Here is a 16,299-nt window from a genome sequence, read left to right as displayed (position 1 = left end):
AGTCTTGCAAATCTGTATGTAGTTAGATGACGTGACATCCTAATATTTATCTAATAAATATGTATTCAGATGAAACACAAGTAATGGCCTCTGTGTCTTTTGACATACAAAGAGCAACCAGCATGTGGCCCATTAAATCATTACATATTCGACAAAAAGAGGACTGTAATGATGAATGTCTTCGACACTAAAGTAAATATCCGCAGAATTTGACACTGCAATAATTAAAAACTCATTCCACATTTTATAGTGTTTGTTTTACAGGCAGGGAGATCGCAGAATAACCACTAGGCTCTTTTTATTGAGGACAATTTGACACGTCACAGGAGGACAAACAGGTGTGAGTGATAAAAATTAACAACGGCTGAATACCATTCAGCTGCTCCAGTTTCAAGGTCCTGGTGTCGTTAACATTATGACCTGTGATTTTCAGGTCAAAATGTGAGCTGTGACAAAAAAAGGCCTAATTGTGATAATTAGTTGAAAGAGAAGAAAGCAGCGAGTCGTCTTATTCTGTGAGCTGAAATGAATACTGAAAAATAAAATAAAATGTTTGAGTCACTATATAACTATAACTATATAACAAATAATATTCTCTATTCTATGGCTGAGTCAGTTCAATGTACCTGAGAACACAATACAGACACTAATGATGCTGATGGCGAAGTTCTGTTTTTGTTAAAACGTTTGCAACATCTGGCATCATCAGTAAAACACCATACTTAACCTTACTTACTTATTTACTTCAACATTTCCTGGTCTAGAAATATTAGAAAGAACCATTCATTTGCAGTTTCAAAGCCATCACTGCATGTCAAAGTAATATATTAAGTTTTGGGTTGGGTAACATCCAGATTATGAACAGATTTATATTTCCATGAAGCCCCTCACTGACAATATGACCACTTTACAAGAAGAATAAAGAGATTAATGAAGTTACATAAACCATCCATACCTGCTCTTACATGAATGCAGGTAAGTTCAGCACAGCCTTTTTGGCCAAATAAGTATTTGTTTAAAAGCTGAGCGGGTCACCACAGTGAATAGTTTGAAACAATGCAAATCGCAACGAAACAAATGCAAACGATATCAGATTGGAAAAGCTCCTTTTTCGTTGACAGCTTCCTTAAATGTAAATATGGCTGGAGGAGAGAAGCAAATTGTCAAATTTGCAAAAGTTATTAGCTATCCCAACAGCCTCACATTTCTGTTGAGTATATCAGAAACGACTGGTTCACTCAGACATCTTCATTATCATGAAGAAGGCTATGTAGATGTATAAACACAGAAATAAAGATGTGGATAAATAGAATAATAACAAGTTGTTGATTGATATGGCTATTTCAAGGCGGATACCGATTATTAGAAATCAAGGAGACAAAAAACGACATTTGGGAGAGATTTTCATTTGCAGAAAAAATGAAACTCTAGGTCCAAATTTCAAACAACTAGTCATGAAGTAAATTGAAGTACAAGTGAGTACTGTTGTCAACTACTTAAGTACATTTTTGAGGTACTTGTGTATTTCCTTTTCTGCCACTTCACTACATTTCTTTGATACATTTGGTCACCAGTTACTTTGCAGATTGAGATTATTCAGTGTTGATAGGCTATTGACTGTGATGTTTTACCAGTGTGAGAGGATGTTGCATCAGAGCCAAAGCAGCACATTTAATTGGTTATTTTATAGGCAATCAGACAGAAAAATCACAAATACTGATAATCGGAAAATGCTTATTAATAATAACATTAATATCATTACAGTTATAATCAGCCTAGGCCAACAATAGATCTACCCCTAAATCAAACTGCTTCAGTTTGTCTTTCAAAAAACTTAAAGTTGAGCTTAATGGTTCAATCTTGATGTGAGTAAATTAAAATCCTCATATTAGTTTCACTTCCTCTGTTTCTGAAGCTTTCAGCCACTTCTCCTGGCCTTCCCGGTTAACGATGCTCAGCTGTCATGGAGGTGGCTTTGTTACCACGTCACCTGAGTATACACTTCCTCACATGATGACGAACTATACACAGAAACTCCTGAACAACACCTACAGAGCGGATCCACTCAAATGAAGCTCTTTCACTTCCTGGTTCTGCCACGTGGCGTCGCTGTGTGACTGGCGGTCTGTGTGACGTCACATGTAAACAGCGGCAGCAGCACCCATGGCCTGCAGGTCCCCCTCACCCTGTCAGCTGAGCAGCGATGTTACAAGTCAAAAACCGCATGAAGTACAGCTCGGCAGGCATCGCCGCTGCGAAGCTGTTTTCCTCTGGAGGTCCCTCCGAGAACCCTGTCGTGTTTCTGGACGTCGAGGCTGACAGTGAGCCTCTCGGAAAAATAATCATTGAGGTAGCTAGCTAGCTAGCTAGCGTTAGCCTGTCACTGTACTCACTGATAAGGGCATTGCTTAGTGTCAACACTTGACTTGTTTGAATGTGATTTGTGTTATCTTGCAGTTGAATGCAGATGTAGTGCCAAAGACTGCAGGTATATCAACTTATTCTTCTCAGCTAACATACTTGTGTTGTATGAACTACTTAAAGAACCTCTCACCCTCCCTGGATTTTTTTTCATGTTAATTAAAAAAACTCATTCACAGCAAACTTCAGAGCCCTGTGCACTGGGGAACATGGCTTTGGATACAAGGGGTCTGTGTTTCACAGGGTCATACCTGAGTTCATGTGTCAGGTGAGACCCACAGTGAGGATGGTGCATAATATAATAATGTGCAAAGTGTTCATCATGTGGTCCGTTGTTGATGTGTTTTCTGTTGCAGGGGGGAGATTTCACCAACCACAATGGCACAGGAGGGAAGTCTATATACGGGAAAACGTTCAAAGATGAAAACTTCAAATTGAAACACACTGGTCCAGGTACATCTCCACAACCTCAGTCACACATTGAAGTTTAAGTTGATGATACCTGTGTCTCAACCATGGGGATTTTGAAAATGTACATTATTTTCTGACATTTTGAAGACAAACCACGGAACAATAATCATCCCCTGAATTGTTCAATAAAGAAATGGGAAATTGCAGCTCTTGTCTGGTATACATTTCACAACCGTCTCCTTATTTCTGCGCATCCTCGCCTCCTATCCTCGCCTCCTATCCTCGCCTCCTCTCCTTGCGCCTAAGTCCTTCCCAAATTAAATGCAAACGGAGGAGGCAAAGAAGAGGCACAAGGGGAGAGGAGTCGAGGCAACATTTTTTGAAAACTGAGACATCCTTGCTTCAGAGCAGTGTTTTAACATGACATCAATTAAATATGATGATGGATCTTCCAATGTTTTGTTATAGCCTACTGCTGTGTTTTATCATCTCTTACACATGAGCAGAACAGTGTTCATGACAAATTCTCTATTTACTTTAAATTCAATTCCCAGTGTGGCATAACTTCACATGAATATCGAGGTAAAACTGTCTCTTTTGGTCACAAAGGATATACCCGTGCATCTTCACTCGGCTCCTCCAGCAGGCCTCCTCTCTCTTCGCTCCCCTGTCCTCGAGCAGCATTTTGGGAAGTGAGACATCTTTTTAATATGACATGCTGAGATCGTTTTCCAGGTCACAGGCAGGGGGACGGAGGAGAGAGAAGTTCAAGAGGGCACAAGATAAGGAAATAAGAAGAGCCCTCAGTTTAATGTGCCAGATTTGGTCTGTATCTTAATACAGCTGCCTCTCCACCAGGTGGCAGTGCCCAATTTCATGCAGCACCAAAACCGCCATTTATATGGATTTTGCAATCCCCAGGTGAATGACCTACTTTTGTTGCGAGTCAACATGCACTAATCAAAATAACTGATCTTGAATAAACTTCATCCACATGCTCATTATTGGGTGATTTGTTTCAAAGTGTTGCATAATCACAATTTGCGTCAGTTTCAGAAAAAAAGATAAACAGGCCTTCACCTCACGCAGTTGTTGATTCGTGTTGTGCTTCTCTTTTGCCAAGGGCCTGAATGTTCTTTGGCTCGGTGGTAAAAGGAGGTCATGATCTTGTTTGACTGCATCGCATTTAATTGATTTACTTGTTGGCTTTTTCGATCTCTGCAGGAACGCTCTCAATGGCAAATTCAGGGCCAAACACCAACGGCTCCCAGTTCTTCATCAGCACGACTAAAACTGAATGGTAAAATACTTTTTCGGAACATTTGTATTTTGTTATCTCAGCTGTTCCACATGTCCTCTCAAAATTGAATCACTCGCCGGTCACTAAAGTCACTTTTTCTCCCTTTTTTTCTGACAGGCTTGATGGTAAACACGTGGTGTTCGGGCAGGTGAAGGAAGGCATGGACGTGGTCACCAAGATGGAATCGTTTGGTTTGCATGACGGTGGTGTGATCAAGAAAATTGTCATCACTGACTGTGGGGAGGTCAAATAACACTTGGACACACGTGGACTGTCGGATGACTCCGGATGCAAAGATTTACCATTTACTTTCATGTCGCAGCCGGTACTCATGATCATGACCTCATGATCCAAGGTGGAAAGGTCGCAGGTGATTCAGTTCTTTCCTATACACTGATGATGTTTTACTGTTGGAAATTATTTTAAAATGACTATTTTGTGTTGTAACTAAGGTATGAAATGTTTATATTGTGTTTGCTCATAAATTAACACTGACTGACACATTTTTATGCAAGTTTCTACACATGCCAGCTTTCCTATGGTTTAACCTCACCCACCTACTTTGTATTCTAAGCCATCCACTATGTAAAATGTTCTTATTGTACAATTACCCTCCGTTTACTGCCAAATAAATGAGCATTTTCAGGTTTTTACTAGCTCTGGTGCCTGTACAGGACATTTGCTCTCATGTGCCACCAGCCCTGATGGTTTTTAAGGCTTCCTGGAAACGATCCAGCTGCTTTTTTTAGACACTGGCTCTGCAGCACGACCGACTTCCTGTCCATCAGAGCAGGATGTGACATCATGTGACATCCACCTACAGCAGAGCTGAAAGCTCACACGAATGCAGTTGACAGATGAAGGGCCTGTGGGCTACAGCCTCACTGGACGCAGTGCATGCAGATGATTTAAATCTGCTGGAGCCATGAAGGAACCTGAAAATGTCTTCAGCCTGTATGTGGGCTGCTCTTCCTCTCGCTGCCTCTTTATGTGAAACACAGCGTCTGAAGGAGAGGGAGGCAGAGAGAGAAGGAGGCCAGGACATGTCTGAAAGCCAGAGACTGGGTGGTGCTGCTTATCGAGCTAATACTTTATGAAAGTAAATAATGAAGGGAAGTGAAAAAGCAGCTCTTGCCCCTAAATGAAACCATATGCGCGCTGACCTTCCACCGTTTGTTTGAATTCTCAGATTACGTTGTTGCTATAGAGACTTCTCAGCCCTCGCTCTGTTTGAGCTAGAGATGTTGTAACAAACTTGATATAATTTGGGTCCCCCACCCTCTGGTTTAGTTTTAGTTATTTGGAATGCACGTCCAATATTGTGCATGGAAACTTGGCTCCAAAGGCGCCGGCGCTGCGGCCAACGTTTAATACACATGAAAAACAATGACATCTTTACAACTGGTACAAGCTGGTTCTTCTGCCGTAAATGTCCACTTTTATCACCCAGCACCCATGTCAGCGGGTGTCCTTTTTTTGGTGTGCGTTTTGGTTATCCTGTCCGCACTTTGACACAAGGTGTTGAAATCGAGTCCTGTCAGCTCGATGTGTCTGTTATCTTTCAGCACTTCCATGCAGAGGGAAAACGTTTTACAAGTGTCTGCTCTTTCTGTGTTACACAACCACCATAATTAATCCATTTAAAAGACCTCTTTATCATAATCTATACGCTTGAGTCTTGCGTAAGCTTGCACTCAGAGACCCAGAGCCCCATGACGATGGAAACATATACTCTCTGTAATGAATATTATACAGACAGGAGCTCTCAGAAAACAGTGTGCTGCTTTTGGCTGAAATCAAACTCCAGAGAGAACACCTCCCAGACACTGGTTAAAACAATTCAGCAGAGGATCCAAACCAACAAAACAAAAAAAAAAAAACACATAATCCAAGCACTTCTAATTCAATATGACTTTTATTCATCAAACTCTCGACAGCACTAAAGCACTAAAATGTTTTCCCAACTAACAAATAAGGCACATTTTGGAATGCCGTTTCATGGACATGAAAAACAGACCTGTGGTCTTATCTCGAAACCATGACTGTCCTTTGTTTCCCAAAAAAAAAATATCATCGCCTCCCCTACCTCACGCCTGTGTTCTGTCCAATTCAAATATTACATTATTGCAATACTGCATTACAAAACATCTCAAGTGATACAGACAGTAAAGAATACAAACACAACTTTTCCAAATTGACCACGTTAAGTGTTAACACATTACATTCAGTAAATATGTATTACTCGTAGAGGCTACGCTAGCGGTAAATGAAATACTTGAGGACTAATAAACAATCAGAAGTTGCTGATAATGTTAAAAACAATATGTACTGGAGCAAACTACTGTATTTAAATAAGCAATACATTGCACAAAATAATATTTCATTCGGAACCAAACACATGCACATGCAAACTCTAAAATAGTTCTTTGTCACACACGCTTTTCTTGACAAAAGTATACACTCCCTAAACTACTAATAATAACACTGTAACATTTTATAATAGTTTCTTGTCATTGCTGCTTTAAGCAAACTACATCTCACAGTTTAACGTGCTTATACAGTGGTGAGTATCCGTCACTAATCGAGAAAAAAAAAAAAAAGGTTTCTGCATGTTAACACAATATATCTTCATAATATTGTTTACAAAATGAATACATGCGACTGTATGGATGTAAATGGCAGATCATAATTAGTTACATAAAGCAACTGAATAACATTGCGGGTTATTCAACACTGATAACATCGTAAAACAGTAACACAAAAATACAATGGCTTATAATTGAGAAAGGGTATTAATTATGTACCAGCTTTTTTTTTTTTCATAATATTCTATGTAGACATCAATATTTCCTTCTTAGTGAAACTTTGTTGCATATTCTATACAAAAAGTGTTGTAAAAAATCTTTCCATAAATATTTCTGCAGGATAACCCCTCAGATTATTTAAAAACATAAAGAGAAAAAAAAAAAAAACTCCCAGCTTTGTTTATATCTCAGCAATAGGCCCTTCTTCACACAAAAAAAGCTTCAATATTGCATAACACTTTAAAAAGAGCTACTATCCTTGAAAATGATGGCCATCAAATATATACATACAACAGTCTATCTTTGTCAGGGAAATAACTCTTGAGTTTTTGCAGATTGCTTTAAAATTTTCAACATCTATTAAGTGTTCCAAAATACACATCTCATTCATAGAAAATAACAAATTTGAACGGAAAAGGTACTAGAAAAGTCAAGTATATGTAATTCAAGACATTACGTCTGAAAGCAGAGACTTAGTTTTTTTTTGTTGTTGTCGTTGTTGTTGCAAATGCATTGTATCAGCTGCTTCCATTGGCTCCTGATTTGCCTTGAAACCATGTCTCTGGGCGGAATCAAACTCTTAAACTTCTCATTTCTGTTCTGCCAGAACTCTGTGAATCACAATTACATTGTTATCGGTTTATGAGGTTAGTTCAAAAAAGGCATCATTGGTATCTATTTCTCTCGCTACAGCCACATGAGAATATGTGGACAACAGAAGTAAAGACCTGTTAGGTTAGAGTCATCACACAAAGCAAAAGAAAGATGATGGTAATAGGAAGAAAAAATGGATTGTTCCCAACAGTGGTGGGTTGAAAGCAGTATCTTTCATTCAGATTAGGTCTTTAACTTGCAGTGATAGTGACGCATAACTGCCACTTCCTTCTTTTTAAAGGGGCACTCCACCAGTTTCAGCTCACGTGTCCCATTGAGGGGGTTAACCTCGGACTGTGAACACTGTTGTAGAGTATAATGGCTTCTGTAGATCTGGAGGACCTTTGTCAAGTCTGAGAAAATAACCCTGACTATGTCTCAATTATGTAATCAGGGTAACTTCATTTTGGGCATGTTCTTGACAAACTGCCTGCGTTACAAGCTTTTGACGTGAAGTTTAATAGATGGGTGCATGCAGGAGGTAAGTTCGGTGACTATATGGAGCTCGCGGACACGACGTTAAGTGCGTTACATAGTGACAATGTGAAACAGTCGCAGTGTGGTTAGGTTTAGGCACCAAAATAACTTACGGAAAAGATCATGGTTTTGGTTAAAATACAATTAACCCAGTTAGGAAAATACATTTGTTTTTGACTACGAAACTTCACCCTACTTTCACAGGAAACAGAAAATGCGATTTTACTGCGTTCAGGCCAAATCACAGTGCGAACTTTGTTGTACTACTTATGGAGAGTTAACATGTTGTGGACCTGGAACATGGCCACAACCACAGCTCTGAAGCAGGGTCTCTTGAAAGATGCTATTGAATTGCATTATGGGAAATGTAGGATCCAGCGTTTTGGAGCATGAGGTCAGAATATCTCAGCCTCTGTCGCAATTGAGTATTCTTTAGTGTTTCCTTCAAGCCTTCCACATTCATGGGAGGCCGTTCTGAATCACTGGAGTGCCCCTTTAACTCTACACATGGAATTTAGCTAAATTTCCCAAAACTGTACGGTACCATTATCAGCCACTGCAAACTCTCCCACTTAGGCAAGTGACCATGTATATTTTTTTGACAAAACCCACGGTTCCTTGGGTAAACACAACTACAATAGGTAGAAAAAACAAAGAGTGAGGTCCACAGTTCCGTGTGCGACTCCGTTCTGTTGTGAGGATCGACTAAGAAATAACATCTTTGTTGATATTCCATGACAACAGACCACAGTAGGATTGTTATTGCCAGATGGAAATGCTGTTTCAGCCCGTGCCTCCGACCCAGCGAGCTGCGCTGAAGCGAACACCCACCGTGCCAGTTCAAACTGCTAATGGAGCAACGGAATCCTTTTCTTGTCCTTTGTCACCTCTTGAACATTCGCTAAACTTACTTTGCGTCACAGTTACCACATGCGCGCGTACTGCTCCAACTCCAACTCCGAGCCTGTCCTCATGTCTCTACCCAATTTCAATTGGCCTCCAGGTCCTGATACTTCAGAATGATTTAAATCTTTTTAAGGCACATACAGTATGTTACAGTATAAAATATAGTCAACCAGCTTTTATAAGGCTACAAATACAGTACATATAAAATAGTTCACAATTCCTATAACAAGGTTCCTTGTAAGGCAGGTTTCCATAGGTCAAGACAACATCGATTTCCTCTGTAGTGCTCTATGTGTGCACGGTTGATATATGTAAACAGGATGTGTACTTCTCTTACTTTTAAAACAATGGTTTATAACAGCAGGCACTCATAAAAATGAATTTAAGTGAAAACTTGAATTCATCGTCACTTTCAATATATCCTTGAATCTTCAGCATCACCACGCCGCAAATCAGCCCTCCTATAGCACATCTTTTTGCTTCTCTCAACCAACCTGAAAATCATTTGCAGTTCTCCAACGCTTCACCTCCCTCTACGCGCTCTCAACACTGCAATCTTTCATCTGACGTAGTTCTTAAAGGGTGCAAGCCTTTAGGAAAGTTTCCGTTGCGCTCCACCAAGGCTGCGAGTCATCAAATGTCATTAAATGTGAACTCAAAATATCTCTTTGAATCTCTTCCCAAACAAACATCTCCTTTCATATTTCACTAATTTGGGGTTATCGGGCTTTTCACATGAACAGTTCGATTGCTTCATAATGCAAATCAAATTGTGGCAAGCAGTACATTTTTTCCATTGAGAAACGGAATATTCGACACTGGCACTGTGCAGACGGCAAGATCACTCTTAGTGAAACTACTGTTGTTTTTGCACTCGGATGACCTCCGCGTGATTTGAAAATAACACAACTTCCCTATCTGAACAACACCTACAGACAATCGAGGATTTGCGTGACAACAAAAATACTCCAGGAAGGGGAGAATGAAACCTTATCTGTTGGCGACGTGCTAAAATCTAAACGAGGAGCGACTCGACTGAACCTACAGTAGTTTTCTAAAGACAAGTGGAAGCAGTTACACAAAAATTGTGATATATAAACATACAAAAAAAAAAAAAACAACATTTCTTTATGTCCCAGTTATAATTCAAATTGCACACTAGACGACAAGAAAATAAATAGGCCAAGTGTAAGCTAGGGATGTATGGCACATTGTCCCTCAGTTAATTCACAGTTAATAAGATGTCCTGCTGACCCTAATACGGCAAGACATCAAAGGCCTCCTATACATTATACCATCATGAGAGGCCCAGGTTTAAACGTTCGTCACATTACCACACGCTTCACTCGGCAGGGAAAATGGAAGGCAGATCTCTGTAAACAAAAAGCCAACAAACCCCAAAGGCGAGGTAATCTATTGAGACCAATACTGACAGTGACACCAATGAAACGCATGCCAATACAATGACGAGCTGGTGTTAAACATCAAGTTCGGGATCAATGGGGTTATGATGCGTGAGGCATGAAAATGTCACTGATTTTGGTACGTTTTTCTCTCGATGAAGATCACTTTAGGAGATGGATTTTTTTTAAGTTAAACCTCTTATTCCTGGATGTAATCTTCAATAATGTCAATGAAAAAGAAGCATAGGGGCTAAAAATCTGTGTTCCCCTCGTGGTTGAGAAAAGAAGGGGGAAGGGGGTTAGAGCTACTGTCTATATTTAAGGCTTCTGAGAGATGGAGGGGAAGACGTGAGGAGGAAAAGAATGCCATTTTGTGTGCATGGCAGGGACGTGGGAAAACCCAGGCAAGAGAGCAAGTTTAACAGCCCTGTTGGAGAGTGAGCAGTGGGGCTTGGGACACAAGTCGCTCTCTGACTCTGGATATACACGATTATTGCACACGGCGGCAGTAGTAGCCCAGGACTTTACATTTCTCGCACAGGTGCTGTGGGTGCTCCTTGCTCTGGTCGGAAACGTCCAGGCCGTCCGGCTTCTCTAAAGGACGCTGAGGATAAAAACAAAGGACCAAAAATGAGTCAGATTAAACACTGAGGAGAGTAAACTAGGCAGCACACACACAGTGTAAATCTCTTGAGTTTTGCAAGCAGCCTATTTGGCACCAGATTCATCTTAGCTATACAACCTTGGCCTCCAGCATTACTCCCATATTCTTCACGGACCAGACGTGCACTAAACTCAATTAGTTGCAGAGATATGGCAACGCACCACCAGCTCTGGAAACTTGCAGCACACTTTAACAACCTGGTATTAAAGAGAAAGATCCAGTATGCATTTGATCATGACGACCTGTATGGAAATATTAGCAAACTGCTATGGCAATGGTTTTCTTGGACTCATTATTGAAGACAAAGGGAATTTTTCTAGGCCAGCAGGTTTGGAGGTTATTTTCACAATCCGTCTGGAAAATTAAATTTCTCATCTATTGTTCTCTTCTTGTTAGGGCTTTTAACAAAACCGCTATTTATTTCCAAGTGTTCTAACTAAAGGAAATCAGGTTACCATGGGTCACTAAGAGGAGATATTTCAGTCGTCCACTAATGAGTCTGCCAGGAAGTATTGAGACTTTACTATCGGTGCGTCAAAGACATTAGGTCCTTGAGGAAAGCTGGAAAATCTGATGTATATTTTATGGGGTCCCCTCAACGGTTAGAAGGAGCTGGGTTCAAGACCCTGTGCTGCAGGCGTCTTCCCTGCTGAAGTGTCCCAGAAACAAATCACATACTGCATACGTGTGAATGTAAATTTGACCCTGTAAATAATGAGATTGTTATTGTGCATTCCACAGGTCAAAAAAATGACTACAAACGAAATGCGCGGGCCCTAAAAAAAACTTATATCCAGTTTCAGTGATAAAGAACTCAGACTGAGATAATGCTGGTTTACATCTATAACTGCAAAAATGACAATTACATTTTATTGAAACAAAACATGCAATGAAATATACTTTCTTCACTTAAAGTCTATAGTTTTCTCAAGACATTGCATTTTACTGTCCTGGCATTGGCTGATGCTCCAATGGTAGGGTCATATACTTTTGTTGAGTAGTGTCTGCAAAGTTTCCACTAAACACTTGGGTTAGAACACAACCTGTGGGGCTAAAACAAGTGCAAAATATACTTTGATCACTTAGACCAATAAAAGCCTACTCACAGCAAAAAGTGGTACCGTAAAATTCATCTGCACATCTTTGTAAAACGCTGTGCTTTGTGCTTGAAGGCTAGTGACTACTCTCAAGCCTAAGTATCGAACTACAGTCATGGGTGAGCTAGTGGCTAACATGCTAGCAAGCCAAGAACATGCTAGCACTCGTCGGTAGCTCTCATCGTTTATTTCTATTTTCTCTGTAATGTGACATTTATGATTGAATTCAACAAAGAGTTCTTTAAGAGGGAAACAAGGCTCTCTGAGCCGTCAAGCTAGGTAATTGTCATCTAACTAGCTTAAAATGACAGAATGTTCGTTAGCTGAAATGTTTGTTAGGGCAATATTCACGTGGATTTCTAGAAAAAAGTATTTGTACCATTAACTCTAGTCTTATGACCGTTCTTCTTGTGTGGAGGTGTTTATACTCTGAGGGCTACAGACAGATGTATAGATCAATACAGCTCATAAGCTACGTTAGCTTCCTCCATTTAGATGCTCTCTTCACTTAAAGCACCCAGCATAGTCATAACGTGCTTTTTGTCATCTAGCTGGCTTTAACTGTCAGTTGGCATTCTCGATAGCTTGAAGGGGAAATAAGTTCACATAATTTACTTTAAAAAAACATATTCGTATGACTGACTCTTGTCTCGCTGTTTTTTTTCACTTCAACAGAAGAGGGTTAAATAAAGATTTATGGAGCGATAAAGCTAAAATGCTACTTAAGCTTCCTCCATCTTGGTCGCTCTTTTCCCTCAGAGGTCAGCATTGTCCTGACGTGCGAAAGAAGACTAGACCATAGCCTAATACTGCTGTGAGCACATGGTAACAATTGTCGACTACCAAGCTGTATCAACATTTTCACCTACTCTGTGGATCTACTCATCTGACGATGGGAGCTGGACAGCAGCGCCCACACAGAGGGCGACATCCCCCTCTCATACCCAGTGGAAATCACGCTCTTGATTTAACCTAAATGAACTGGGCATTCAGGAATTTCTCATCTAAGAGAGACCTATTTTATACATGTGGATGGGATTGGAAAATACATTTTCAGGTTATTTATGGGAATCCGCAGGGAAGGAGGGAGCCGTGCTGAGAGGCTGAGCTCTTTGATACTCGAGGACACGGAGGTTAGTGGTCCATTTCAAACGCTGACAGGGGGAAATATGTTAAGTGGGTGACATTGCGAATGTGGGGAATTTGCTTGCCTGTGTGTAGCTTTGCCACAGGACAGAGGGGCAAAGAAGGGTGAGGTTTTCTCACCAGTGAACTCAGCGGAACAAAATGGGTTTGACACTGAAGTACCGGCGTCTTGCAGTCTTCCGCCCGTACCTTTTCATTCACATTGGCTTAGATCTCACACTGATTAAGATGTAAATGCATAAACAGAAGACTTGGCATAAATAATGCATTACATTCCCTTTGTCAGGAAGTGTTGCCACTCCTTGCCAAAAAATTTTGGGGAAATTTGTTGAACAGTGTTCCGTTTCTGCCTCGTTTCGTGTTAACAGAGTGCAGCACGGTCAGCCGTGGTATTCAGAGAATGGAGAGGGCCTCAAGCGGTAATCCTAATTTTATTTCAGGAATTGGAATGGGAAGAATGTGGAAAAGCATAAATATTAAAAGATGAAGCGCTGAGCATAAATATATCTCTCGCTGAAGAAAACTGTGGATTCTTTCTCAGGCGATCCATCTCTTTAGTCAACAGGCTGTTCGAGGTTAAGCCGAACAGACAGCTCACCAGCACGGTAATTTCCCTCCGAGTGTTTGCTGCTCGGAAAGTCACTCCGCAGCATCTTGCTTAATATGATTTCACTTTTTTCGTATTATTACATGTGAGAGGAATTTCTGCAGCTGTGAGCCCCAATTACCCCGGAGTTAGTTTGAGCCTTGGAACCATTAATAACGAAATATTTGTTTTAAGACTTGATGACATTCAGTAAATAATCCTAAACTTTTATCAGTCAGGAAATGTAATTAGTTTGTTCAGTGCTGGTTTATTACCAAAGAGGCAAACGCAATTGTTAGTGGTATGATTTTTTTTTTTTTTATTCTATTTTAATGAGGCCATCTGGAATATCCTCAAGACAATTTGCAGCCATGCAAACCAGAGTCTGGACTCTGTTAACTTTGGTAGAGACGGTTCAATCTCCCACTCAAACAAAGAGCATGAGTAATGCTTTTTACTTTAAGACATTACTGCAAATTGTCAGAAAGTGAGTGTCAGAGTGTACGTTGAAGTACCTGCTTATGTGGATAGACGTTGATGTGGCATTTGATACATTCTTGTCCCATGTTGGCCCAGGAGTTGCCGCTCATCCACTTCCTCTTACACTTGGGGCACTTGTACTCTCCAAAACATCTCTTCTTCCCCTGGTAGGGTGTGAGACCCTCACCTTTGGGTCTGGCCTGAAAAGGAAGATAAATAAAACTCTCACTTTGGCATTCTTGAACAGACGAATCAAACTTTCGGGCGTGCAGAAGAAGTGCTGTGCAGAGAGTTCGGATTTACATTTTTTGAGCCTGTACAATAATGGGCGATGAGCTTCGACAGCAGGGTGTGTCCACACTTGTCGTGCTAATATATCCAACTTTCATACAGCACACTCCTACACACAATTTTGGCACGATCGGTGGTTGTGTAATTGACATTTACTTCCATTACAGCTGTGTTAAATTACTCCTCTGATTCTCATGAGGGAGATGATTACGAACAGTCAGTCAGCCATGAAAAAAGCACTAGCCTGCAGGGCAATACTTTTCTGGGAGGAGTCGCTCCGATGACTTCATGTTGGCACGACTTTATTAGGCCACTGTAACGGCATTGGGGGAATATAGACTCATTTTCCCCTGAAAAGCATGTCACAAACAACTGTACTGCTGATGTAATCAAAAGGAACCCAAATGTAAACCGATTAGTACATTTGTCAGAGCTTGTTGTTATCAATTTGCAGCCATAAAAAAAAAACATCAAGTCAGAATGTGCGTCAGTCTGGTAACAGCCATTATCAGCCCGGGCGTGGTTATTTTGCTAAACAACATCTTTTGGAAGATAAACATTTCAAATCAAGTAGGGTGGATTTGCATTACTGTAGCTCAAACTTTTAAGGGGCAGTTCACCACAAAATTAATATAATTTGCAATATTTTGCAATTTATCCTCTTAGATCATTTTGGTGCTGCCAGTTGCAACGTTATGGAGGTACCGACCGTAAAGATGTCTGCCTGTGAGACTCAAAGTGCCACAAATTCCATTTAAGAAACTCAACAGCGATGTATCATGACCCAGCTGCTCAAGATAATCCAGACCTTGTTGTGAAGACTTTCATGTAGGAACTATTTTCCTTCTATTAAACTATATACACCAACTGTATCACTGTGCAGCTGAAAGCATGCATCTATGAACAAGGGGCTTCTGCTTCAGCGGTACAGGGTGTTAACATTAATGGCGTCCTCCTCCAGCAACTTGTAGTGTTAGCTAAGTTAGCTAGCCTCTTGTCCATGAGGAGATGCACGCCCTCTTCTGAAAGAGAACCGTTCCTACATGAAACTGCTAAGAACAAGGTCTGTGGATTATCTCGAGTGACCGGGTCATGATTTCCGCAAAGACAAATTGTTGATGAGTTTTTTCAAATGTATTGTTTTGGCGCTTTGTGTACCGCAAGCCAAGTGCCATCTAGTCCGATTATATTTGAGAGAAGGCAGACATCTTCATGGCTGATATCTCCGAAAAACTCTCACCAAAAACATTCTAAAAGGATAAAAAAGCTCTACAGCTAACAGGAAAAACATGTCATTTTGATTTTGGGGTGAACTGTCGCTTTAAGTATTGCTTTTATGCGTGGATGGAAATGTGATACGACAGAGAAAAGTAATCTTAATGCACAGCATGCAACTGATGGCAGCTTTCCAGAAAAGTGAGGAAAGACTTAAAGTGAAATCAGACCTGTCCAGTCCACTCCTGATCCCCGTGCAAGACTGCAGATTGTTTGCACAGTTACTTTAACGTGGGTTTCGGGGTGAATGGAGGAGGTGCAGGGCGGTGAGAGTCAGAGGAGGGGTACACAATGTATCCCTGGTCCCTGTCCCAGCCTGTGTGTGACTAATAGGAACTTTAATCGGCAGCATCTGGAGCTGCCCTAATAGACGTCAGCACCAGC

The 16,299-nt window shown here is 40.7% G+C and overlaps 2 protein-coding genes across 3 annotated transcripts in view; one reads left to right on the top strand and one right to left on the bottom strand.

Annotated features, from left to right (window-relative positions):
- The first annotated feature begins 2,090 nt into the window (after positions 1–2,090).
- On the top strand, positions 2,091–4,788 carry ppifa (peptidylprolyl isomerase Fa). Of its 2 annotated transcripts, XM_030441718.1 has the most exons (6): positions 2,091–2,350; positions 2,458–2,488; positions 2,601–2,689; positions 2,778–2,874; positions 4,057–4,132; positions 4,250–4,788. In XM_030441718.1, the coding sequence occupies exons 1-6, from the start codon at positions 2,204–2,206 to the stop codon at positions 4,383–4,385; spliced, it is 576 nt and encodes a 191-aa protein (XP_030297578.1). In that variant the 5' UTR covers positions 2,091–2,203; the 3' UTR covers positions 4,386–4,788. The 2 variants fall into 2 exon arrangements, with proteins under 2 accessions (XP_030297578.1, XP_030297579.1); XM_030441719.1 differs by lacking the exons at positions 2,458–2,488; positions 2,601–2,689 and having other exon boundaries at positions 2,114–2,350.
- Positions 4,789–6,028: 1,240 nt separating this feature from the next.
- Positions 6,029–16,299, bottom strand: part of zcchc24 (zinc finger, CCHC domain containing 24) — a 38,786-nt gene continuing 28,515 nt past the window's right edge. Inside the window, exons 3-4 of the mRNA XM_030441717.1 lie at positions 14,385–14,549; positions 6,029–10,980 (exon numbers count right to left, since the gene is read on the bottom strand). Coding sequence (XP_030297577.1) covers positions 10,867–10,980; positions 14,385–14,549 — 279 coding nt within the window. The 3' untranslated portion in view covers positions 6,029–10,866. The remainder of the gene's footprint in view (positions 10,981–14,384; positions 14,550–16,299) is intronic.

The sequence above is a fragment of the Sparus aurata genome, chromosome 15 (genome assembly GCF_900880675.1).
Source record: "Sparus aurata chromosome 15, fSpaAur1.1, whole genome shotgun sequence".
Classification (NCBI taxonomy): Eukaryota; Metazoa; Chordata; class Actinopteri; order Spariformes; family Sparidae; genus Sparus; species Sparus aurata.
This window is presented reverse-complemented; position numbering and strand designations above follow the sequence as displayed.

Excerpts from the sequence above, each read along its gene's own strand:
- ppifa (XM_030441718.1), top strand. The coding sequence starts at position 2,204 with ATGTTACAAGTCAAAAACCGCATGAAGTACAGCTCGGCAGGCATCGCC. Across the intron at positions 2,489-2,600 it reads TGTAGTGCCAAAGACTGCAG|CAAACTTCAGAGCCCTGTGC; the intron begins GTATATCAACTT and ends ACTCATTCACAG. Across the intron at positions 2,690-2,777 it reads TACCTGAGTTCATGTGTCAG|GGGGGAGATTTCACCAACCA; the intron begins GTGAGACCCACA and ends TTTCTGTTGCAG.